Source organism: Phalacrocorax carbo, chromosome 2, assembly GCF_963921805.1.
Source record: "Phalacrocorax carbo chromosome 2, bPhaCar2.1, whole genome shotgun sequence".
NCBI classification, from domain to species: domain Eukaryota; kingdom Metazoa; phylum Chordata; class Aves; order Suliformes; family Phalacrocoracidae; genus Phalacrocorax; species Phalacrocorax carbo.
Window position 1 is genome coordinate 129273802 of NC_087514.1, and position 25918 is coordinate 129299719.

A 25918-nucleotide genomic window follows, 5' to 3' on the forward strand; every position below is an offset into this window, starting at 1 on the left:
CGTGTGAATCCTAAGGAGCGTTGCATATATTTGGTTAGCATGAATCTAAGGGACATTGTCTATGATTAAGTTAGCATGAATGTAGACTCTCCTTTTTGATTAAGCATTGTTAATAGTCAATCTAAGACTAGGTCTTGGCCATCAGCTCACTCGTTTAATTAATGACAAGCGTTTATTTTTAGAAGAGTGAGCGAGAGTTGCTAAGAAAAAATAGCTTTAAGTTGTTTCTGTGTAACCAGAGTTAAGATGCCTCGTCCATCAAGATCACCAAAGACCCCTGAAGAAAGGAAAGCATGCATGGAAGAATCCAAAGCGGTGCCAAGAAGAATGACTCAGTGCCAATTTTATAACTTATGTAGATTAGAATGCATATGTATTAGGTAGAATACTTATGGACTTATTGTATAAATATGACAAAGTAGCTGGCTTCAGTGTGCTTGATTTGTGGAACACCCCCGAGCATCCAGGCTTGCACAACCCTGAAATAAATTTGCAGTGTCTCTGAGTGTGTGATTATTGGGTCATTGCACACCGGGCGACGAATCTGGTTTTTGGATAACAACACTACAGGCAGTATTTATATTAGTACGCTATATCAGTGCTGCAAGATGTCTGCATCCTAAGTTGTTGTTAAAACTGAAAGCTTGATTAGTGTTATTTACTGTAACGCTTTATATGCAGTAGTGTGTATTTGCAGATGAAATTTGTTCATCATATGATTATCTTTTTTAATAAAAAGTAGTTGATCTATATAGCAGTACTTTAGTAGCATTTAAAATATAGATATCTTTAATTTTACTCAGATTTCATTTATTTAAAATTCACCAATAAAATGTAGGACTTCAGATGGAACAAAATTAGAATTTTCTTTGACTGGGAAGCAAAGACTTCTGCATACTGATGAGAGCTTACTGAATGCAGCATTTATGCTTTTGTAAGAAGTTCTGAAAAATGGGTTTTTAAATACTAAACCAAAAACTCTTTCAAAGTTAAATTACAAACACACACCCCCACACCCCCAAAAAAAAAACCAAAAACAAAAACCACAAAGTTTGGAAGCATCAAAAAGTGCCAGCTGTGAAACTGGGGGGGGGGGGGGTATAAGTCAGTGATTCTATCAAAGCACCCTCAGCATGCAGAATACTTGTGGTCGATGAAGACCCTGGGGCTTGGGATTGTTGAAAAACCAAGCTCTGGAGTTGACCCAGAAGATGACAAGACATGAACATCCCAGCGGGGTTGCCTTGGTGCCGTGTAGAGCAGGGACGCCTGTATCAGCCTCCCATATATGTATCCTCCCAGTTTGTACTCCCTGCTGCAGAACTGGGAGTTGGGCTTTGAGTATTTTCAGGCTGTCAGCTTAAGAGCAGTAAAACTGAAATACTTGCATGACTGGAAACACACAGCTTGGAAACGTAGGAGCACTGGAGTGGAAATGCTGCTTGTGTTTGAGCTGCTTTCATGTTTGCATTTTGGTGGTTTGGGGATGCTCAACAGTTTCCATTAGTAGAGGCTGGTATTTGGAGAAGTGTGGCTGGAATTCATGAGAAATCGGGACCATGGATGGATGCTTCAGTAAAATATTTTTGGGGTTTGGTGATTAGCATTTTTGTAGACAAACAGGTCCCTTCTTTTCACCATTTTATTGAAAGATTTCTGATTGGTTATATCAGATAGGTTACTTGCATGACTTCTGGCACTGAAATATTAACAAAACCAAACAAACCAACGCCACAACAAATGACATGAAAATTTTGAGTTTTGCCCTTTAAGGGGGAAATGCAGCTTTTGCTTGTGTTCCTGAGTGAATACTGTCTCTAGAGAAAGATGTACTTGTGACCCATCTTATTTTCTCTAATTCTAAAATGAAATTGCAAGCTGTATAAAATTGTAGTAATTTTTCTGTATTCCTTAATCTGTAGGTTATAGGCTCTTTAGCATTATCAGGAAGGCTTAAATGAGGTTGCAAAATATTAGCTACCTATAGTAGCTCCGCTCCTCCTAACTGGAGGAATGAAAACTGATTTTCATTGCTGGTTGGTCTTTATTGCCTTTGGGCTGGGGAAGCAAGTTTAATATGTGTATTACTTTTTCCTTGTGCTTCCTGTCTGTCAGTTTTGGTGGTGTTTTTTTTTGTTTGGTTGGGGTTTTTTTATCCCCTAGACGTCAAGTCCTTGGTGCCAGGGGCTGTCTTTTGTCACAAATGAGTAATCTGCAATTGAAACATACTGGCAAGTAATTGGTACTGTGAGGTGTTATTTGGTGTTGGTGATAAGTAATTAGTATTGATTCCTTGTTCAGGGTGCATCAGTATCAGGTTTGCACTGCTCAATTCAGAATTACTTGTGTGTAATTCAAAAAACTATGTTAAGAAATACTGATAAGGCGGTGACTAATATTTTCTGAGTAGGGACTAAACAGGGAGTAGGCTGTTTGGGGCAGGGGTTGTGTGTGGTGGTGGTGTCTGGTGGGAAGGGGTGTTGAATGGTCTGAGTTCTAAATTTCTTTTATGTTCTGGAAGTGACTTCTCGGGTCTCAGATCTAGTTTTGCTACCAGATGTCTCCTGCCTTTGACTTCAGTTTTCTTCTTGTATGCTGCTAGTTCTCAAGTAGAGAGTCACTGAATAAGGTTATTTTGGCAAGGGAGAGGAATGCTTTTCACAAAAAGATGTTAATTTTACCATAGTTGTGACACAACAGTAGAATTAATAGAAATATCTGTGACTTAAAATTTCTTGCTGCTTATAATCTTGATCCCTCACCCCTGGTGTATTTGAAACTCTACTAAAATCTCTAAGCAGAGGTTAGGCCAGAACCAGGATGCCGACTGATGATCCATCTCTCTTCTGATTTTCTCAGTGGCCTTCCCTCAGAGGGCAAACTGGTTGGTTCTTGTTTATTTTTATCACTCACTGCAATGTGAAAGTGATCCTGGTTTTCTGATTAAGCTATAAACTGGTGCAGGCAAATTGGCGTTGATCCTGAAAGGAGTTGAGAAATATTTTGTGCTAGTCTTTCAAAAGTGAATCTTCATCAGTATATATTGTGTATGGCCAAGGTCTCATACTTGTACCTTCAAAAGGACCTTAGAGCAGCCTGAACTAATCAAAAGTGCTGGGTCTTACTTGCTTCCTGCAGAGTGTTTTCTGCAAAATAGATTGCATCTCTGCCTTCTCTCTGCTTATTTACAGTAAGCAAAACAGCTGAAACTGTATTTCAGTATTTCTGCCCCTACTCACTACAGCTTCTTTTCTATTTTCTATTTTAAAAATAACTGCTGAAACTAACTTTAAACTTTCTGAAGAAAATGTTTCTTATGTTGCATATGAAGGTGACCCATCATTTTTAATTGTGTAGGACAGCCTCAAATTCCTGTCTCTGGAGACAAGTGATTGGTGTTTTCTGTTGGGTTGGTCTAAAGATATGATGAGCTTCTGTCAATCTGTGTACGTCAGGAAAACACTAGTTGACTAGATATTAAGAGTTCCTTAGGGAGAAGCATGCTTGTCTTAGTAAATGTGACTGATGTCTTTAGAGTAATTATGTTTTGTAAAATATAAAATGTACAATATTTGGAAGATGCACTTTTATGCAGTGTTTTTTTTCATAACTCATACAGAATGCTAAAGCATACTTTTTTTGTTTTAAATAAAACCTTTTTTCCCCCCTCTTACCACAGGATAATGAGAAAAGGACCCCTTTACATGCTGCTGCCTATCTGGGAGATGCAGAAATTATTGAACTACTTATTTTATCTGGTATGTTCTGTTCCTGTTAATGGAAAAAAAATAACTCTGTGTACATCCAAAGAAATATTTATGTACATCTTAGTCTGTGTAGTTTTTATTGAGATATTTAATGTGCTAGAAATTAAAGATGTTTGTACTAAAATTTTGGGTTCCAAACTTATCAGTGTTGATGTACTGTGTAGTTCTGTTCTAAAATATTTTTTTGTAGAAAGCTTTCTCAGTTTTAACTATTTTTATTTGTAGCTTGATCAGCTTTAGGTAGTTTAGCTCTAGTTTAAAGAATTTATATTGTATGGGATGTAGGTAAATGTTAGCAGCATTGCTTTGATTCTGAAATGGCCTTCAGGGAAAAAAAAATTAAAGTTGAACATAGAAGATGGCATCCAGAGTTAGTTATATTGAATATCCTTTGCTGTTGGCTTAAATTCACAGATTATAATTAGGATCAGCTGAAAATTTTAAAATACCATCTTTTTTTTCTATTTATTTGTACTAAGACACAGTGCAAGTTCTGTAAAACAGTATACTTCCATCTTTTAAAATAAAAGACGTAGAAAACCTAGAAACTAAACCAAAAACCTGAAAGCAAAACTTCATGACTGAGATACTGAATTGATTGTCTTTAATCTTGGACATATCTACCCATCAGGTAGCTTGAGGCTGAATTCATGATATGGAGCTTTAAGGTTAAATAAAAAGACTAAAACGTGTAAACAGTCCCATAGAACTACTTTAATCTTCAGTCTGCTTGATGGCACACCTTACCTGTGCAAAGCTGGCTATTTCCATCCCCGCACCTGCTTTCCCCATCAACCTTTAATAGCAAATTTTGCTTTAAGGAAATGTCACTTTTAAAATTGAAGGAGTCGCTCCCAGACTTTCAACTGAAATTGCCAGGCACAATTTAATTTGTTATAATTTAGCAAGATATAATCTTCTCACTATATGTTACATGTACTCTTGCTATACGATTATATATACTTATTAATATCACATTATGTATATTTGATAAATATATATTTCTCATGGAAATATTCTATGGTGATAAATTGTCCAGAAAGGTTCACCTGTGTTGCTGAGAAGGTGCTGGTTTTCCCCATCAAGAAAAAACACACGTTCTGGTGATTCTTAAAAACATATAATGGCTCCTTACTTTTGAAAAGGGGTCTTGGATTTGGCAAGGATATTTCTTTTTCTTTGGGTTTTCACAGTGATTAAAACAATCCCAAACAAAAGCCCAACACAACTAACCATGTTATAAACTTTGTAAAGTTGTAGTCAGCTAAGTCTGGGAATGAAGCTTCTGACTGTTTTGGGTGAACAGAGTCCAGTTACCAGAACTCTGATTGAAGTAAATATCTCTCTGTTAGGGAAAGGTCTTATCGAAGGAGCAAGATTCTAGTTCAGCTGTTAACGAAACAAGATCCTGTTTGGAGGACGGCAGTAGGGGAAGAAAGGTTAGTCATGCTAGTTGGGCACATAGCCTGTGGATAAGCATAAGAAAAATTAGAGAACAAACAAGGGAAGTGAAGAACTAAGAATTAGGGCTGTACAAATAGTCCAAAGTTGAGCTGTTAGGTGAAGGAGAGGTAGCAGGGTGCTGCTGTGTCTGCAGATTGCTCAGGAAGACTGGAAGGCATTGATATTTCTCAGATAACATTTATTTAATGAAAATCAAGATTTACTTACACAAAGCAACACATTATATAGTTGCAAAATCAAAACCTTTGAAAGCTGTGGGATGTATGGGCAGTATCAGTCTAACCTTGCTGCGCTCATCTGCTGTGGACTTCAATTAAATGTTTGTGCTTTGCTGTAGAAGCACAGCATCATGAATTTCACAGGGAGGGGCTGTGCCGGGAATGGATCAGGGTGATGCAGTGAAGGAGGCACAGATTCCAGTTGTTGATGCATTTGTAAGCAAATGAAGAGGAGCATTCATTGCAGGATGATAAAGTGATGCCTGCATGCTAAAGCTGTTCAGTTTGAAAGGCTGTGCTGTATTTGGGCACTGATCTGTATATTACCTGCTTGTAAACTTTGGTTTTAGGCAAGCAGCTTAAACCAGACTCTTAAAGTAGTCACCAATTTTAGTCTTCCTCATTTCTGAATGCTGGATTTGAGATCTTTTGTGGTTTGTGGAGTGTGAGCACTTAGCTGCACCAGCTACTTCTCTGAGGAAGTCGATCTAGGTGTCTCAAAATGCACAAGCCAAGATTTTTCTTTTAATCTTAATTGGAAGATGGGGAACAGAGGTTAAGTGTTTTTATCTTCTCCATTTCATAAAGATAACAGAAAATTCATCTATTGTGTTTCAGCTGGAAATCAAATCTCTCCTTTGAGACAGATGTATAATGTTATATTTTGTCATAATAGATGAGCACTAGGGAGCAAATAAAGAACATCTGTTACCACAGCAAGGTTTGAAGAACGCTTGCCGTGTTGCAAGACCTCTTTTTGAACAGTAAGAAAGTAGCTTGTTGAATAACATTTCTGAAGAACAATCTCTGTGCAGTAAATGTGCATGTAAAATTTTGTACATGGCTTTAATTGACCTATTGTAATATAGCTGCACAAGGGATTTAATTGTAGTGTAGGCTACTTTCATCCTAGCATTTCTCACCTTGTGAGAGCTTGGCTTTGCAGCTTGTAATGTCCTCTAATGTAGTTTTGCTGGAATGTTACAAGGAACCACTTTACAATTTTCCTGCTGTGCAAGCTATCCTACGAAGACTGTTTGTTTTTACTTTGTTGTTATTTCTTCAAACTGGACCTCAAAATTACTGAAGTCAGTATTAATCTTTCCACTACCCAGCGGCTCTTACCTGATTCTTTCTCATTATTCTCTATTCTTAGTTAAAGTGTGTATCTCATGTTGCCTAGACATAGGTTATTTTGGGTTTTTTGGTTTTTTCTCTTTTTTAAATTTGATTGTAACATCTTTTGCATCCACCTCCAGGGATCCACATTGCTTTCAAGTATGTATTTTTGATCATATGTTGCTGCTACAGTATATTTACATTACTTTGTTATAGACCTAAGCAACCCATATTGCACATTCTGAAGATTTAACTGATTCAGCCTATTTGCAGACTTTTGTGGAATAAGTCTTCAGTCTTGCAGGCATACTTAATTTAGTTTTTGAATTCTTGAGATATTTTCCCACCAAACCTCAAGGTTGCTCTGTGACCTCTGCTATTGTAGTCTTTTCACCTGGGCAAGGGTTTGGCTACAGACTCTGAAGAGCAAAGGAAATTGCTTCAGTGACTCTAGCTTGGGGTTGGACGTTTAGATTGCCCTTTGTTTTTTGTCTTGAGACAGTGCTTCATTGAACACTAATAAACTTGTCCCCTGAGGATATGACTGTCTTGCCAGCAAACTGCCATACCACTGTGGGCTGTGGAAGTCTAAGTATTCAAATCATCTCTCCCTGTTAGGTTGTAGCAGATAAGCAATTAGCATTCCTAAATTTGTTAGGTAAGAAGGTGAACAGTAAATAAAAAAAGAGGCATAAAGATGATTGTTTATAGTATACAGAATGATGGAACAGAAGTTCCTGTTTTAGTCACTTGAAAATCATAATTTTAGAAGCATTTTCTTTTTTGTATTACTCTGCGAAGACTCGTAACACTTATCACAGTTGTATTTTTATGATGCATGTACAACTCTGCATCCTGGTGCACAAATACATGTCTACTTTGCATAATTGCACTGACTTTTATTGTGTAACTACTTGATGGCAAACTACTGGGAAGTAGTAAAGTAAAATAATTAATTCTTAATTAACTGAATGTCCCAAGTTTTTGTTCTTTCCAAGAAGTCCCAATTAAAAAAAAAATTCAAAGCATTCTTTCAGTTAAGTCCTGCATGTGAGCTGTTCTGGGGAGGCTTCTTTATAAAGAAATAATTCTGTCCGTTTGTCCTACACTTTTTTAAATGCTATCAGAGTCTTTTCTGCAGGCAAGTGACATGTGAGGAGGAGGACAGATTAATGTGATCCCAGGGTGTGTTCTTTCGATTAGTAACTTTTTTCATGTATTTTCTTTAAAATACCATGCAGACTATTATTGCTTTCACTGAAATCAATGTAATTAATGAAAATAAGCATCTGAATTATCTTTATTCTCTTTTTAATAGATTTAGTTACTTCATTGCATTGATACTTAAATACTAACACAACACATTCCTGTTTGTTTAACCCAAAATTTTTGCTGCATGGAGCTCAGTGTACATGAGTGGGTGGTCAAACTCAATCTCATTAAGCTTTGGCAACCCATGAGTTTTTGTTGCGCTTTCCTCTGGGTCAGCTAGAAAATGTAAGAATTGTGCTGATGCTGAAAAACTCGGTACAGTGATAAGAGATTTTAGAGGATAGTAGAGACCCCCCCCAACGTTACTCTATTCTACCTGCATTGCTTTCATCTAATTTTGAAGCTATGCAAGTATTAAAAGTCCATGCAATGACAGTCACACAGCTCAGCTGTTGAAGGGCTATACCTGCAAGAATATCAGCCACATGAAGCTCCCCTTCTTTGGATTGCAGATGTATGTACCCACACACCGAAGGCCGTTTCACAGGGGCTCTTTTTACACAGACTGTATCTTTTGGCCGCTTCCTCTTCTTTTGACAGTGATGTTAGCCGCCGTTTTCTTGTTTCGAGCTGTCTTAAATTCCCTCTGGCAGCAGTAACAGCTGCTATGAAGAAAGTAGCTCTGATGCTCTTTGAGTGAGACAGTGAAGCTGTCTTATGAAAAGGTAGAAGTGTTCAGTACCTTGAGGAGTCTCAGAACCTCATGCTGCTCTCTGAAGCTCAAGGAGGTGGTGGCTGAGATGCAGCAGAAACTATGAAGTTCTGAGAGGAGATGGACTTATACTGACAAGGCAGCGAAGTTCTGGAGGATAGCTTTGACCTGATTGTGGTTTTCCTCCCTTTTGGGGCCAGTGTATCTCCATGTGTGGGTTTGTTGGTTTTTTTTAAAACACCAAAAATAAAAACTGTTGTGGTGGGTGCCAAGGTACCCCAGTCCTGTCCCTCTCAAATTTTTTTCACTATTCTGTAGATTCTCTGCTCTGCATTTAGCTTATAAATAGGAAGAAGCTTTCTCTCAGTAAGGGCTTATTAGTTATTTTTGCAGCAATAATTTTCCAAGTATCCAAGTTTTCAACAGGAAATTACCTAGATTTCTATAACTGATTGCTCCAATTCATATCTCAGATCTTCTTTTACTTTACAAACTTTTTCTGCATCTCCTCCTGAATGTTCACATATTTTTCTATCTAAGGAAAAGTTGTCCATCTGTTCATTTCCCAGTGTAGTCTGAGAATTTCTGCTTGCCACTTTAAGTACTTCCATGGTTGTCTTCTCTAGCTAAAAAGTGGATAATTTAAAAAGGAAAAACTTCTGAAGCTAATACTAGCCCTTAGGAAAATAATTACATAGAATCAAATTACAGTAGGACTGCTTTTTTTTCCTCAGTTATTTATACCTGGGATCTTCTGAATTTCTGCAAAGATAATTCCTAAAATTATTTTAGTATACTAGTTGTTGAGACAAAGATTGTTAGGGTTTTTTAAAATGCAATCTAATGATCTCATTTACATCTTTTACTCCTAAACAAACATTTCAGAGTGTCAAATAATGAACATCAGGTGTCTGTATTGCATATGTGAATGAAAACACTTTTGTTTTATTAGCTTATACTATGATATTGTTCAATCGCTAGCACATCTTGTAGAATAACAAAGGAAAATAGTGTCCTTAACAGTCTAAAAATACAGACTACAAACAGAATGGTGGAAGGTAATTCACTACTTAAGCCAGTACTGTAAGTGAAGATGAAAATGTCTTGTCAGTTCTGTTGTATTTCTTTTCTGAATCTGTTTCCAACTTGTGACATGTAAGTAATGTAGCCGCTGCATTCATTACTCTTCCGAGGACATTTACACATAGGAAGAGTTTGGTGCAGAGTAGCTCGGGAAGAGAGTCACAGCAAAAGCTCTTACCAGAGGAACACAGAGGTAGTGTGCTGAGGCAAGGCTGTATATAGTTGTAGGACACTTTATGGATGAGGAGGAGGTGTGTGGCTGTTCCCTGCAGCATTTCCTGCCCAGTAATTCATCGCCTATCTCTTCAAGAGATCGTTGAGGTGCTAGCTCTTATCTGAATGTAAGGATATTGACACCAATGAAGTAGCAGCTGAATTGCTGAAACATATGTCCAGGTATTGGTGGCTAAGAGCACATTTAAATGTGCAGTTGCCAGATATGGACCAATACAAGTAAAGCTTACAGGATTGTTCTGTAAATCAGTGCAGGTATCAAGTTGGAAAATGTCTCTTGGAATACGAATTTGCTAAAAGTAAGCATCAATGAGTTTTTCAGTAGCTTCTGTACTAGATTTATTCAATGAAACATGTCTTTCCAATTGTCAGTCTTGGGAATGCAACTTGGCAAAATTAAATATAATGTTCAAGGAGGAGGGAAGAAAAATACGTAATACTTCTGTGTCTCTCCTGATCCCCATCCCCCCCTTTTTTTTGCAGAGCAAAAATCCTGCTTTCATATTTGCCTAGGTGTGTGAACTTAGTAGGTTGTACTAGCAAAGTTGGTGATGAAAGGGAAGATCTTGTTTAATATTTCAGTTTAGTGCACTGACATGGAAGAATAAATTGGTTTGTTTGGAAGGTGCAGTTTTAGGTGAGTGTCATTTACATAATCAGTTCTTAAGTTCAAGCAAAGATGATGAGTGTTTGTGTTGCAGTATTGTATTTGATATCTCTGGCAAGTCCCCAAATCCTTTTCCTGCAAACTCTATGGCATTAGAAGAATTGAAATATAAGAAATTTTACATTAAACACATAATTATTTGAGCAGTTTTAATAAACATGTTAAGACCCAGGCCCCCGAAGTCTAGAAGATCCAGTGTGGTGGGTTTTTTTTTTTGCTTTACAAATTGGGGATTGAGTTACACTGCACCATGTTTTGAAAGAGCAAACTGCTGCCTAACTGGCATTTGAAGTCATTTGAAATGTGAGAAATGCCCTGGTTAACGCGTCAGCGGGTTGAGCTTCACAGAGATAATGTTGCATCAGCAGTGTTGTCCAGTGAATTATATACATACATATGTTCAAACTGTCTTTAAGCAAACCATGAAGCAAATAATCTTTAAGCAAAAGATAATCAGTAAAGGTGTAAAATATTTTGTAACATTTATTTGCAATGATCTGGAGTAGAGCTTTATCCCAGAGGGTGAAGTCTGTAACCTTCCTCACTCTTGCATGGTAGGAGTATGATAGGTTTGAGGGAGCTTTATGTCTCATGGAGAGCATCTGAAGCGGGAGGGAGGAACAGTAACATTTTCCCTAAATCATGTGCTAGGGAGTAAAGAACAGCCTAGAGGCGGCTTATGTCCTCAGATAAAGGCTGTTCGGAGAAACTGTTTTATGAAATTGAAATTATTCTTGGCAGCATGTCTTCCTGGAGAAATTTAAGGGGGAAGTATCTCTCTGTTAATTTAAAATATTATTTTGTTTAATGTATCTAGAGCTATAGATCTCCCAATTCCTGCATTAATAGTGCATATGCATTTTTTGATAGTACACCTATTCCAAATATTACTTAAACTTTGTCTTTCAATCTAACAATTTTGGAACTCTTAAAGGAGTTGTTTGTTTGGGGAGGGGCGGGCAGGGGGGGGAAGAAACAGGCTTGGTGGTTCTTTAGTAATTCCATCAGAGATTTAGATCTTTTGTCAGAATTCAACTTGGTTTTCTCCTTTGTCAAAGAACCTACAATTTTTTTATGCAATTGAAAAGTTAACTTATTTTAGTGTCTGTGTTACACTAATTTAGCTATGGGGTATCCTAGACCTAGGCTTCCTTGCTTCTTTGGATGGAGGATCACGTACATTGTTGTGGTGGTTTTGTTCTTTTGAAAGGGCCATGTTACTTTTAGGTATCACTTCAAATTTCCTTAGGTGTTTCTTAGCTAATGCTGGTTTTCTTTCTTACCAGAAAAAACAAACACTTTGAGATATTATTTTCCTTTAGTCCTAGCAAGTTTTATTAACTTACCACTGGGAAAAACATTTTTACAGTATCGTTTTGTATTCATTCCTGCTCTCTTCTGATGCAGTTTTTAGGTGGTATGTTAAAGTACCAGAAATGTCAGTGAACAACTTAGCTGAACCAATAAACAGGGCTTGGACTCTTAGGCATGTTTTCACTAGAGCTTAGGTAACTGCCGCCTCCTTGGAGTGGAAACGTGCATTTCTCCCCTTCTGCTGGGCATGGTGCTCCTCCTGTCTTGGGCTTCATCACCTGAGGAATATCGGGACAGTGATTAGTAACTTAGTAACTGTCTAAATTCCTTTAAAACAATTCAAATACATTTGTATCTGAAAATTGGAAATAGAAATCGAAATCAATTAGACTTTGAAAGTCCTCATCCTTTGAAAGCCTTGGTTGTTGGCTGTAGATGTGAAGTCAGGTGGAGCTTGGAGTACCATTTTGGCTCATATTTTATCTTGTATGCGAAAAACAAGGTGTGGCTAATAATAACGTGGAAGACAAGAATTACAGATACGTTTGAAATATATTGATTACATTCTCACTTACTCATCATTCAGGTTATTGTCTTCTGGAAAGGATTACCAAAAGTCCTGAGACATTTCTGGTGATGTTTTTTTGCTCAGGTTCAGTTGAGATTTTGCTCAAGTTCTATACATGATATGGTGCAGTACACTAGGGTCCTTATGATGGTTGAGAAAAGCAGATATTTTATGGTAAGATTAAGTCTCTTAACCTTTTGTCAGATTGGGGGGAGGGTTCTTCAAATGGATTTGGACTTTCTTCCTATACCTTTAAACTTATTTTTCAAAAATTTTTGAACTTGGAATATAGGATGATACCTAAAGCTTCTGAAATTTAGATAAGGAAGGAGGGAAATCCCTGAAATAGTAGCCAGCAGTTAGACCTCAGGCTCTGGCCCTTGGAAGACCTGGGGTCAAAGTGGGCGTTTGGATTCAGCATCAACCTCCATGTCATGTTCTTAAGCCTGAAAAGGATGGAATGACTAAAAACTAATTAACTCAGAGAACTGACTTCAAATCTTTGGTTTGCTTAGTATATACAACCATGATTTTGTACAGACTGCTAAGTTTCTTGGTCAGATTATTCAGCTGCACTGGGAGAGACTTCTTTGCTGGTACAGGCCTGGGAGATGTGGATCAAAATACCCTGTCTCTCAGCTGGGTAAGCTGACCAGCAGCCTGTTGGACATTTTGTGTCTCACTGGCCTTCCATCCTTTTCTGTTCTTTGCATAGAAGAAATTAAAGTTGGTTCTGATATAACAATATTATGTTTAGCCTGAGAAGTTAATAAGCCCTGACTATATAGCATTAATGTTACTGTGTGATATCATATATTGCTCTATGAACTCTTTCTGAACTAATTTTTTCAAGAACATAACATTTTGTGTAAGCTCTCACATCTCTCCAAAATCTCAGCAGTTTTCAAATAAAGCTAGCTAAATTTCCACTCAAGGTATAAAACCCTATAAGGTTATGTGTGTGTGTGTATATATATATCAGTAATAAATTAAATCTTTAAGCTTAATCATTAAGTTTTCTCGTTGAAGTTCACTGGAAGTTAGAAATTAGTTCAGGTGCTTCCTTCAGGGAAAAAAATCCCCCAAATCCCCTTCTTTCCTTGTATTGTTCAGATAAAAACTAAAATCCAAACCGAGGCTGTGTCCCTTGTGGATGTTTGTGAAACCTTTTTCCTGGGGGCCGGGACAGCTGTTTCTCGCTTATGCTTTTAGAAGCAGAGAGGTGTGGTTGTTACAGTCTAGATCATGAAGTGAAGTCCAGGAGGTGCTGAAGTGGGCTAGGTGACCTGGTGGGGTAGAGGAGATTCATTCCAAAATTCCCAGTAGACTAAGCATCATTCTATATATCTAGGTGTCAGACTTGCCAATCACAAGGAGACAGGAGGCGTGGGGGTTAAATATAGCCTCTTGCTCTATTTTAATTGAGAATTTCAGCTATAGTGGGAAGGTATGAGATTTTTGTTGTTGAATGAAGGCAAGGAGTCAGTCACTCGTACCGAACAGTTTTCTATGTACCTGTGGAAATTCAAAAGACTCTAGAGGACAACCTAGTGTAAAAAAATGAGTATGCTTTGATGGAAGAATGTTACAGGTGCAGTATTAAAAGAAGTTTCTCAAAGGGTGGGCTTCAGCTGGAGAAAAGATCCTGTTCCATTTTTGTCATCATGCTGTGTTAATGAGCCTAGAATAAGTATCTTCCAATAGTTCTATCTCTGTACTGGAAAATATTTAAATCGTTCTGTAAATATATTGTAAATTTCCATTTTTCTTATTTTTTTTGTTACAGGAGCTAGAGTTAATGCCAAAGACAGCAAATGGTTGACTCCTTTACACAGAGCTGTGGCATCTTGTAGTGAGGTATGCTTTTTTTTTTGACTGCTTTGTGTTAAAATAAGACATGTCAAATTACCTCATTTTCTCTGTTTGGTTCTTATAAAGTGAAACTACTCCAAATGTGTGGAATTGCAGAACACTTGCAAAAGTTTAATATGTGGAGAGTATGTATTATCATATGCCTAAAGGGGAAAAAAGCTTCAAGTTCTCAGGTTTGCTGTCTACTCAAGATTTAGTACAGCTTTTACAGCATAGTCTTTGCATTTCTTCATTTTTTTTACATGCTCATCTGTTCAGCCATTGAAGAAGTGGTTCTGTAAGACCTGCAAACATAATTTAAAAAAAATTGATGAGTAATGATAGTATGGAAAATCACTTTAAAATATGTAAATGAAATATGTAGAAAGTTTTTTGAAGTCTACCAGTGACACAACTGTGAGAATATAGTAAAGTAAGAAATGAATTTGTTATTGTTCCTCTATTGTTGATGTCCTATAAAAATTTTAAATGCCTGTAGAAGATCAAAACAAACAGAAATGCTGAGCTTGTTATGTGGAAGAGTTTATGCAAAGCCATCTCCTTTGAGAACCTGAGTCAAATCAATGCTCATTTCAGTATGTCTCAAAAATAAAGGGTTTTTAAAGATTCTGTGTAAACTTTTGTTTGAGATGGAATTGAATATTTTGGGTTTGGCAAGCATTGAGCTTCAAGTATTTGATCCACGAACTATATAAACAAGCCTTGTTTCAGTTTTTGCTTTTGATTTCCCTGGATAAATTGCATTACTTTGTCACTAGCATTAATAGCTAAGTTATGTGGAGATTGTTATTCAAAACAGTGTTTGAAAATTAATCTCCAAGGGCGCCTTACTCCCAAATGGTATTTGCTCTTCTTGAGGTATTTTTAGGCTGATCCCTTGGGAGCTGACCGAAGCACCAAATACTGCATTCTTCAGAGCTGAGGGACAATAAAAACTCCTTATATCAGTTGTGCTTGTAGAGACGAGCGCTGCAGACACTAAGTGATAACTTCAAGAAATGCAACCATGGTAATTTCTTAAAATGTGGAATATTTTAAACAAAGCAGTAACAAAAGGCAAGTGAAACATGTAAACCAGTCTACCCTAAAAGCAATGTTAGGTGCCTGTCAGAATTTTCTATTTATAAACACAGTAAATCAGCCCATATACGTAGATGGAGAAGTGGTCGGTACATGTAGGCACTGTTTTCCAGCTGACAGGCTTACATGGGTTTTTTAGGTGTTAGATGAAAAAACCTGTATTGAAAAGAACCTCATGATAATGGTTTCAGTAAAACATCCAGACTTACACTTGAAGCAAGGACAGCTGCAACTAAACAAGGACATTGAAACATGCAAACCAGCTGGAATTACAGATTTAGCTGTCAACTATGCAAGTTCAAGCAACTTAATGTTAAGACTGTCAGGCTCCAGACCTTTATATTTGTGTGCCTGGTGTACTTCGGGGAGGGGAGGGGGTGGAGAACAACAAACAAAAAACCAACCCCCGCACCCCCCCCCCCAAAATAACAACAAAAAAAATCCCACAAAACCCCTAAGCAGGTTCACTAATTCTTGAAATTCATTAATGTATATGTGCAGAAAAACATAAGAAATTGTTTTTATGCTAGTACTACAGTGCTTCCTTCTACAAAAGGGGTAATAGCTGTTTGAAAATTTCCTTGTTCTGATTATGGTTTTTCTTAATATTAGGTTCAAAAAGACAAAACTTCAAAATACTGATTAGATTTTTAGAGTATTAAATCTGCTTGTTTCTTAGAGAATAGAAGCTATTCCATTTCTTATTTAAATTACAAGCCTGTTACACAGTATTTTCACTTTTATATTTGTTCCTATTTTATTTTCTATTGACAGTAGAAGAAATTCGAGCATTTACTGTAATAAATAGAATTGAGCGTTACTTAGCATTCTGCTTCTGGCTGAGAATAATACCTAGGTATTTTATCACAGTGTAATTCAAAATTTCCAGTAACTACTTGTGGTAATATGTTTTTAAGTTCAGAGTGCCATCCATTTCTTTGTGTGCTTGGTGTTTGAGTTGGAAGTCACTGAAAGCAATTAGTGAATTGTAGGAAGATCACAGAGTTGATGTAAAATACAGTGTTCGTTGTCATGTTGATATCACCAACAGATTTTTGTTTAACAAGTTCCAATTGTGTGCACATATTTTAATAGTATTTGTTTATCTTCCTGTAAGAACTGGTCTTATTTGTCAAATTTCACAGCTTGTACTTTTAACAAAAGGAAATGAATAATCTTTTTGTGAGATGGAATTCAGTGCAACATTTTGAAACTGTTTTCAGGAATTTTGCAACAGTATATGTTGAAACTTTTTATGACCATGCTCTGTTTTATCTGTGGTTTTCTTAAATGTATATTTAATAAGCTGTTCGGTTCAAAAATTTTTCTTGGCAAATCGATGAAAACGCATTATAAGTTCATAGTACTTCACTAATCCTTAGCAATGAAAGAAATCCTAAGGAGGCTTATTGAGCTTTGGAAATTAGTTGTGATGACAAAACAATTGGGCAGCTGGCTTAAGGAACTGGATAAAAGATCTGGAAATGGTTGATTCCGTTCAATCCTGTAGGGAATATATTGCTTATGTTCCTGAGAACATCCCCAAATCTGGCTTTATGATAAAGTACAAATCCCAAAGCATAAGATGATGTTTACAAACACAAAAAAAATTTGTAAATAGTCCTATTCCACTATACTATCCTTGGATTTATGGTTGACATTTCAAACCTTTACTAAGTGGCTTGGTTTTTTTGTAAATGCTTTCAGGATGCTGTTCAGGTGTTGTTAAAGCATTCAGCGGATGTCAATGCTCGTGATAAAAACTGGCAGACACCCCTACATATAGCAGCTGCAAACAAAGCTGTGAAATGTGCTGAAGCTTTGGTGCCTCTCCTAAGCAACGTAAATGTGTCTGATCGAGCAGGCAGAACTGCATTGCATCATGCAGCCCTCAGTGGACACGTTGAGGTAAGAGTTGTTTTTCTTAGCTTGTTTCCCACTTGTTCTGTCCCTCACATTTCTGATGTTTAGTTTCTCAGTTTAAAATCATGTTTCCCCCATCCCCTCAGAAAACCCCAGTGCCTATTTTATATTTGAATTTGTCTTTTGTATGCATCGGCAGACAGAATGGTTGTGGAAAATGTGTTACATTGTTTAGTTGGAAGGTTATTACAGCATTCACCTTTCTTAAGACAGAAGCAAATTTGCCTGAGTTAAGTGGAGTTAAACTAGTGATAGATAAATTTAAGATGGAAAAAAGAAGATACTTTTCTGCACAGTAGACAGGGAACTTATGGAATGTGGTGTCAGTGAAATGTGGAGGAAATACATGTAATAAGCTCTAATTTGCTAGTTTTCAAGCCCTGAAAAATGATGGCTCAGAAGTTCCCATTGTAGTTGTGTATAGGTAATTGGAGACAAATTGGCAATAGGCCTGCTATTAGTGATTACCTTTAGTGAATCCCTTAGTAATAGCCTGAGGGTGTCAAAGATTCCACAGCTTTGCCATATTTAACTGGGAAATGTTTTTGTTGACATCAAGTTTTGTGTTCCTTACAGTCACTTCATTATTGCTGCCAAGGTGGGCAGAGAGCTTTTTCAAGCTTATGGAATATTCAGAAAACAACACATTTAAATCCTTTGAAAGCACATATATTTTTGTTTTCTCCTATGACTTTCTTTGTCTAACTTTAATCAGAGTTTTCCATTATGTTTATCTCAGATGGTCAGCTTACTGTTGTCTAGAGGAGCCAATATTAATGCATTTGACAAGAAAGACAGACGAGCTATACATTGGGCAGCATATATGGGTATGTACGTATTTCAGTTGATTACTATTGTGGTAGTAAAAAAAATTGCCTTATGTTTAGTGGTTTTATATATTTCTAGGGAAAATATTTACACTGTAAGCATTGAGGTTATCTGTGTGTCTGGCAGACAACCATTAACAGTATACTTCAGATTGCCTTGTAAATGTGTTTTTGTGGTGAGAAAAATGAATTTATTGGAAAAAGAAAAATAAGGTAAGTAATTGTTCTTTAAAAAGAATGAACTATGTTCCTCGATCAGCAGGAGTCTAATCACAGGTGAAAAATTTTGCAATAATGCTAAATAGAAAGTAAGAAGTTAATACAAGGGGCACATGAAACAGGTGATTGTTACACCAACCTTGGGGACTGTATTTTAAAAGAAGAATATTTCATCTCTAAAACTCGAAAATTCTTGCCTCGCCATTCATATTCCAGGAGTGGATAATTATTGTTCTCATGTTATTGATCAATGCAGTAGCAGTGCTGTCAGAGTAATGTACTTCATTGCCTTTTATCAGACTTTCATTTTATTAAGTGGTAGGTATTGTTTTCTTCAGCATAGCTATAATAAATAGTAGAGCTTTGTATCTCAACTTTCATTTAAAATATGAGCAATATAAATCATTGGAAAGTGAATTATAGAAAATGCCGACTCAGGGTTCTAGGCTGACACTGACAAAGACTTCTTAGCTTTAGCCAATTGCTTTGTTTCTAAGTAATTCACGTGGAACTGTGGTTTGTATTTGTCATTGCAGAATATGTTATACCTGTTCAGAAGTCAAAAGCCATAATTACTCTCTAACTTCCAGAAAATACCTAAAAATGTTCTTGAACATGAGCCTTGAACACGTGTCATATATAAGCGGTGAACAATTAAATTTCAGTATCAATTTCAGGATTAAGCCAGTTGATGATTCCATGGTCTTGATTGTTATTCAGTATTTTAGCTTATTGCTTCCTAATATTATCCAGCCAAGGGAGAAGAATAAAAGCAGTAGCTTCAATATTGTATGAATCTGCATGCCTGGGAATTTTTGAAGATGAAATGGGGAAATAAGACTTCATTATATGTAATTTTTCATTCCTGTTATGTTTTGATGATCTACATTTTCCTAAATTTTAAATTCTCCAGAAAATACATATCTCTGTGCCTAAGATGCCCTCTTACAAAACTTAAGGAGGAGAACAGTCGGGAAGAGAACATGCTCCTATTATTTATGGCAGCTTTTTTTTTTTAGAGGTGATCTGAAGATATGAACAATTTTGTTCCAGTTATAAGAAGAAAATACTACTTGGAATGACTGTCTCCATGAAAAACTTTATATATAGGGTTTATAAAGGACCACCTTGTATTTTTGGCAAATGTTTAAGTTAATATACAAGGATAGTAATATGTATACTGCACTTTCTCTGACTAAAACTGTATCTGATATCAAACCAAAAAATAAGCTCACATAAACTAGGAATGGACTCCTAGACTTAGATGTCAAAGATAACTCTGCCTTGGAGGTCTGATCTTAGGCAAAATGTCCCTCAATCATAGAGTCATAGAATCGTTAAGGTTGGAAAAGACCCTTAAGATCATCGAGTCCATATGGAGTTTGGTATTAATGCTCATTGTTATGAATGAGAGAATTACTTAAAAATAGGCGTAATGCTGTGCAGTGGGGGGGGGGGTTGGTTCTTAAAAACAGACTTAAGGTTGCTAATTAAACATATTTCTCATCTATGATTCTGGGGCTTTGAGTATCTTATATAATTACTTTGGAGTTGTTACATTTATCCAAGCAATGTTTCCCAGTCTTGCCAGGAGAGAGCAAACGGAAGCAGTAACTTCAAAGTGGAAATGCAACTTTAAACTTATGTACTGAGCAAAATCAGAGCAGTACCGTGTGGGGCAGTACCTATTTAGATACAGTCGCCAGAAACCTTAGCTTGAGCTCTGGGGGTTGATAATGAGTTGTTATGAAATGTGCTTTGGTCCGAGGACTGAGAATTCTGGTCTTTACAAATGCAAAACCACACATTTACAAATTTGGACTTGTTTGTAAGATCTGAACAGTTGTAAAAGTGAACTCACAAACACCTGGATTCACACAAAAGTGGTATTATTAACTGTTGTCTTTGCACAACTCTGTGTTTCAGGCCAATTTCACATTAGTCTTATGTCCCTGACAATACAGGTCTGAAATAATATGGTAGCAGTGTAAGATAGGGTTGTGTAATCGATATATGAAATGCTAAAAAGAACAACAGGGACCCTGTTTAGCTGTCTTCAGAGGAAAAGACTTGAATGTGCCAGTGAATTATGAGTTGGTCAATACAGTGTTAATACTCTGTACAATTTGAAGCTGTATGATATTGCACTTCAAGTACTGATACCAGTACTTGAAACTGTGATGTTAAAGAACAATCTTCATTATTGATCCAATATTCTTAGCAATGTTTTGTATTAGTATTTTGAAATCTACTTACATATGCAAAGCAATGTCTGCGACAGGCTGTCCAGCCTCCTTGCTTAAGGTGATTATTTGCAAAATTTTGTTGAATGAAACTTGTGCCTGAGATGGCAGAGATCTGATGAGCATCAGTGAGAGGACAGAGATATTTTCTGGCTTGTGCTCACCTATATGAGAGAATTCTTCTATTTTTTGGATAAGCTATATTTATGCCAATTTTAGTTAGTGCTACCTCATAGACTGTTCACAGAAAACTCTGTTAATGAACGGTGTTTGGGTGGGGACAATGTAATTTTTCTGATGGCCATCAACCTAAATATCCTTGCAGACAGTAGAGTAGGAAAAAGCTTTTGAAAGTCTTCAAACAGAAAAAAAACATGTGACATTCTCTCTCACAACTTAGAGCCATTTTACTCTGCTCCAATTGTTTGAAGAAATCCTTAAAGCTTTTCTACTGTATAAAACTGACCATAGAATAAAAAAAGCTATGCTTTTCGTCACTCTACTATAAATAACTTTCTAGGGTTATATCCATTGTTTCCCTTCCTTCCTGCTTTTCACCCGGCTTCATTGCTGTCCAGCTGCAATGCTGCGACCGACATGGACATTCATTCTTGCGTGCTCACGTCGCGCTCATTTGTGTATCAGGATGTCTCCTCAGCGCTCCTCACTTCAAGTACCTTGCTCTTCTGTTTGAGTGTCTTCCACTGATTGCTGCTTGCACTTTCAATGCAGGTCAGGGATTTTTGGGGTTTTTTCTTCTCTTTAAAGCTTTTCTGTCACTGTTCAGTGTCTCCCTTCCTTCCTCTGCTTTCAATATCTGCTATACCTCTGTCTCTCGTGTAGGACTTGTTTTCATTCTTGTCCCCGTTATATCTGAGTCAGATGATGAGTATCATGTTTACATTTCTCTTTCTGTTCTTTCCTACAATACTGAAGTAATTCAGAACTGAAATATTGCGGCACTTCTCATCGCACTGGTAAACCCTATGTTTCTGACTGGACGGCTAGGTGAAATATTGCTTTTTATGTTGTTGAGTATGAACATAAAATAGGTATCATGGTGACTGAATGTTTATCAAAATAGCTTTGTCTGTATTCCTTTGGGTAGAAACTTCCTATTCAAACTTTTGCAAATTCTCTTAGTCATTGAAAAAGCAAAGACCCTCCCTTTTTATGAAGCACGTAAACTGAAGGCTGGATTTGATAACTTTTTACTTTCATGTCTGACTGGGTAAGTGTAAGTATTCAGTGTGCCCCTCACCACTTCTTTTAACTAAGGTGTAAGGGTGTCACTTGAAAGGTAAAACAAAGAAATCCACATCTGTCTCTTTGGGACAGATACAAAGGTAAAACACTAAATGTATCATGGTCTGTTTAACTGAGGTGTGCTCGTTTATTCTGCAGACTTTGTCATAATTATCCATGTGTTTTCAGTGATTGACTTATTTTGCAGTTTAATTAACAATGGTGCAAGAATGACAGATTTTTTTTTGGTTACCCCATTTTCATAGCTTTACTTTTGGCACGCAGTACCACAACTGCATGCAAGCTAGTGGAGAGCATGCAGGCACAGTGAAGGAGAAAGTCGGCCGCCCTTTGCAGCGGCAGTGCGGTGTTGCGGTCCCTGGCCCAGCCACAAAGCTGGCGGTGAGAGCGACTGCCTGCTACTTCAGGGTGGGCTCCCCACCCTCCCTTCCCTTTTCTGCCCTCTTACCTGGAACTTCCCCCAGGTCATCCCTTCCCCATGATCCCACTTGACTCTTAGGCTCCTCCCGGTGACTTAAGAGAACAGTTGATGCTTTCAAAAGGCTACAGTTCCTCAGAGGCCTGAGTCAGTTTTGAAAATAGAGCTTTGCTAAACGCTGTTTGATTTGGGTCGACATTTTAAAGGCTTTGCAAATAGAGGATGTTGGATTTTGGGGAGATATATCTTTATTCAAAAATAGAATATTTTCTTCCTTTCATGTTTGTGTAATATTTTTCAAAGTTTATGCTGAAGGCCTTAAAAACCTTAATGGGCACGTTTGTAGTTGAGGTGAAGGTGGAAGACTGACAGTCACATTCTCTCTCAAGTTGTTAACAGAAATTTGCAGTAAATGTTTAATAATTACAAAGTTATTTCACCTCTCTAGTTCTCAGATCTTCCCAAATAACCCTTCTGTGTAAGCAGAAGACAAGATTTTTTTAATATACAAGACTTCTTTGCAGAATAAATACTATGATTATTGGAGGGGGTATGTGGAAATACCCTCCTCTGGAGATGAATATTTTATGTTGGTTTTATAGTTCATGAAGAACAATTCTTTATTTTCCAGATTAGGTCTAAATGAAGAATGGCTTGTTTATGTTATAATAGTTGTTATTAAGTTTGTAAATGTGTGCTGGGTAATACAAAATGCAGCTTCATTCTTTTTGTCTTTTATTCTTTTAGGTCATATTGAGGTTGTGAAATTACTGGTGGCCCATGGAGCTGAAGTGACATGCAAAGACAAGAAATCGTATACACCCTTACATGCTGCAGCATCTAATGGGATGATTGGTGTAGTCAAATATCTCCTAGATCTTGGAGTTGATGTAAGGAAGAGTTAAACAAAGTGATACATGTTTTTTTGTTGTTTGAAACGCTCTTGTTAGTATTGTAGCACGCCGTTTGTTTCAGGGGGCAAATTATGATATAGTGAAAATAGTATTTGCAAAGGTCTTCATTCACATGCTTTTTTTTTTTTTTTTTTTTTTGCTATAAAACCTCATTCCCCTAAGTAACTTAAAAGCCTTGCAGATTTTGCACAATTATTTGGAAATAAATTTGTATTTAGCAGGGCTTTTTGTTCATTTGGTGCTTCTTACTCTTAGTTCATTGGAGCGGAACTCAGGAAATAGGAATTCCGTTCCTAGCTTTGCCACACAATCCTTTTTGAACTGCAGGAAATTAAACTCTTTTGCTTTAGTTATTTGGAAAACATAGATGTTACTGACTTTCTTACACCACATAATTTTTGGGAAATACTAAAAATTGTGAGAAACCTCAACACTACACTAAGGTAGGCCATATTAATATTGAAATGCAAAATAAATTAAAAGGCTATACAGTATTTGCATGTAGAAAGCGTGTTAACAACAAACTGTGAAACTGTGTAAGAAATCTACATTGTGCATCACATGTTAGTTTTACAAGGCTGGAGAATGCAGCCAAAGCTCTATCATGCGAAGTAGATGAGAGTTCAGTATTATGTTGTGCACAGTAACGAATTCTACTTCTATATGCTCCCCTGCCACCCCCCACCCCCACCCCCCCCACCCCCCAAAAAAAAAGTCCTTTTCACCTCTGTTTTTAATGGAGACCCACAAATGCTGTTGAAAAATTACTGAGGTCCATGCTGTGCGTAGTCTGTAGTGTCTGCGCAATTTGCCACTGTTGACATATTTTTCCACATATTTTCTGTCAAGTGGCATATTGCATACGGGAAACTGGTGTGGAGACAATTGGAGGAGATTGGCTCACTTGTAAAGCCGTCACACTCTTTTCCGGTACACACTTCTCAATGAGAGTACTATATCCAGAACCTGCTTTTAATTTCTGGTTTTGAAGAGTTCCAAACTGTAACGAAGAAGTTGTCTCATGACATGAGATTTTTCTTTGTCATAATTAAATGCTGCAGTAATACTGGTTTTTGCCTACTAACTAATCTTCAGTTTGGTTTTTTTTCCCTCTGATATAGATGAATGAACCAAATGCCTATGGAAATACTCCTCTCCATGTAGCTTGCTACAACGGGCAAGATGTTGTAGTGAATGAACTCATAGACTGTGGTGCTAACGTAAATCAAATCAACGAGAAGGGTTTTACACCTTTGCACTTTGCTGCTGCGTCAACACGTGGAGCATTGTGTTTAGAGCTTTTGGTTTGTAATGGAGCAGATGTAAATATGAAGGTAGGTGAATCCAAACTCATCCATTCATTCTTAAAGAGATGCAGTACATCTTTATCAGAGGTAATTTTTCAAAATCATTGTTAACAATAATGTTTAGAAGTTCCCACTGATCGATGGAGTACTTCTTTGAAAAGTACTATAGAGAAAATGAGCCAGTATGTTGCTTTGGAGAACTTGATCTGATTCTGAAAACCTTGATGGGATGTAGTAAATAGCCCAAAAGGATAAGAAGTAAAGATGCCAATACTGTCTGGTCAATCTTGATTATATTTAAATGTCAGAATTCCACATAATTTGTCTTCCCTAGTCTATCCATATGAGTAAGAGCAAATCATATGGAAAAATGCAAAAGAACATTTTTTTAATATATTGCAACATTTAATCAAGGATATTTCAGGGAAATGTGTATGAACAGGCTAATTGCTGGAGCGGTTGAAGAGCTGATAATGTAAGATCCTACGATCTAATTAATAAGGGAGAGTTGAGAAGGGTGTATTGAAAAAACAAAGGCAAGTAGATTAGGCCAGTGGAAAGCCTTAAACAGCTATTTCCTTCAATTACTCCAGCAAAACTTTGTGATCAGAGTCAGTATACATTTTACATCTCTACTTGGTCACAAGCCTTTGGCTGTGGAATAGTCCTTACAGTCCCATCTTACGGTAGATAGAGTTTCTAATCCACACTAGCATAAAAGCAAACTATAACCTATCTCTTCTATTATCTTCTCAGGTGTGTAGGGTAAGGTCTTGAGATGAGAGAGAGATGTCAGACCTCCTGTTTTTGTATTAAGTTGATTTTTACTCTAGTAATGAAAAATTAACTGTGTTCAGAAATATTCAGTGGCAGTATCTGGTGTCTTGACAGGTTAAATATGCTAATGATTATGTACATATGTTAATTAAACAAAGGAGAACAGAAGAGAAACATAAATACTACCAAGCAAAGAATGACTGTTTTCCTATATGCTGGGGTGTAATGGTTCATGACTGTGCATATATCTGATGTAGAAGAAGCAGGAGGGCTTCATTTCAGAAAGATGTGCAGCAAGTAATGGTGGCTGGGGTTTTTTGGCTATTCGTTTTCAAATACACCTTAATTGTAGGCTAGGAATGAAAATGAAAATCTTCCAACAGTCTATTAGGATAATTAAACACTGAAGATTACTATGACATTTATGTTTGAACTTAAAATAAGAATCTTTGTTTTATGCATGGTATACACTGTAGATGCTGACTACATTTAGTCAGTTATAACACTGAATAACCTTAGAAATTGTGCAAAGAATGGCTAATATCTTCAAAGTGACTGGTAAAGTTCCTGAATTCTTTGAAGTTTATGATGTGGGTGAACTTTTGGAGGTGACAAAAGATATTTTAACATCAGAGAGATGTATTGTTGCCTTCCTTCCCATTCAATTTTAAGTTATGCGATCCAAAGTATAGATTTGTTGGTTTCTGTAACTTT

General features: G+C 36.9%; 1 protein-coding gene across 2 annotated transcripts in view; it reads left to right on the top strand.

Moving 5' to 3' along the window:
• ANKRD28 (ankyrin repeat domain 28) overlaps nt 1-25918 on the top strand; it is a 123599-nt gene that overhangs the window by 63973 nt on the left and 33708 nt on the right. For both annotated transcript variants that reach the window (XM_064444327.1, XM_064444326.1), the window contains exons 3-8: nt 3680-3758; nt 14145-14215; nt 17018-17218; nt 17973-18060; nt 22954-23096; nt 24242-24454. In XM_064444327.1, coding sequence (XP_064300397.1) covers nt 3680-3758; nt 14145-14215; nt 17018-17218; nt 17973-18060; nt 22954-23096; nt 24242-24454 — 795 coding nt within the window. The remainder of the gene's footprint in view (nt 1-3679; nt 3759-14144; nt 14216-17017; nt 17219-17972; nt 18061-22953; nt 23097-24241; nt 24455-25918) is intronic.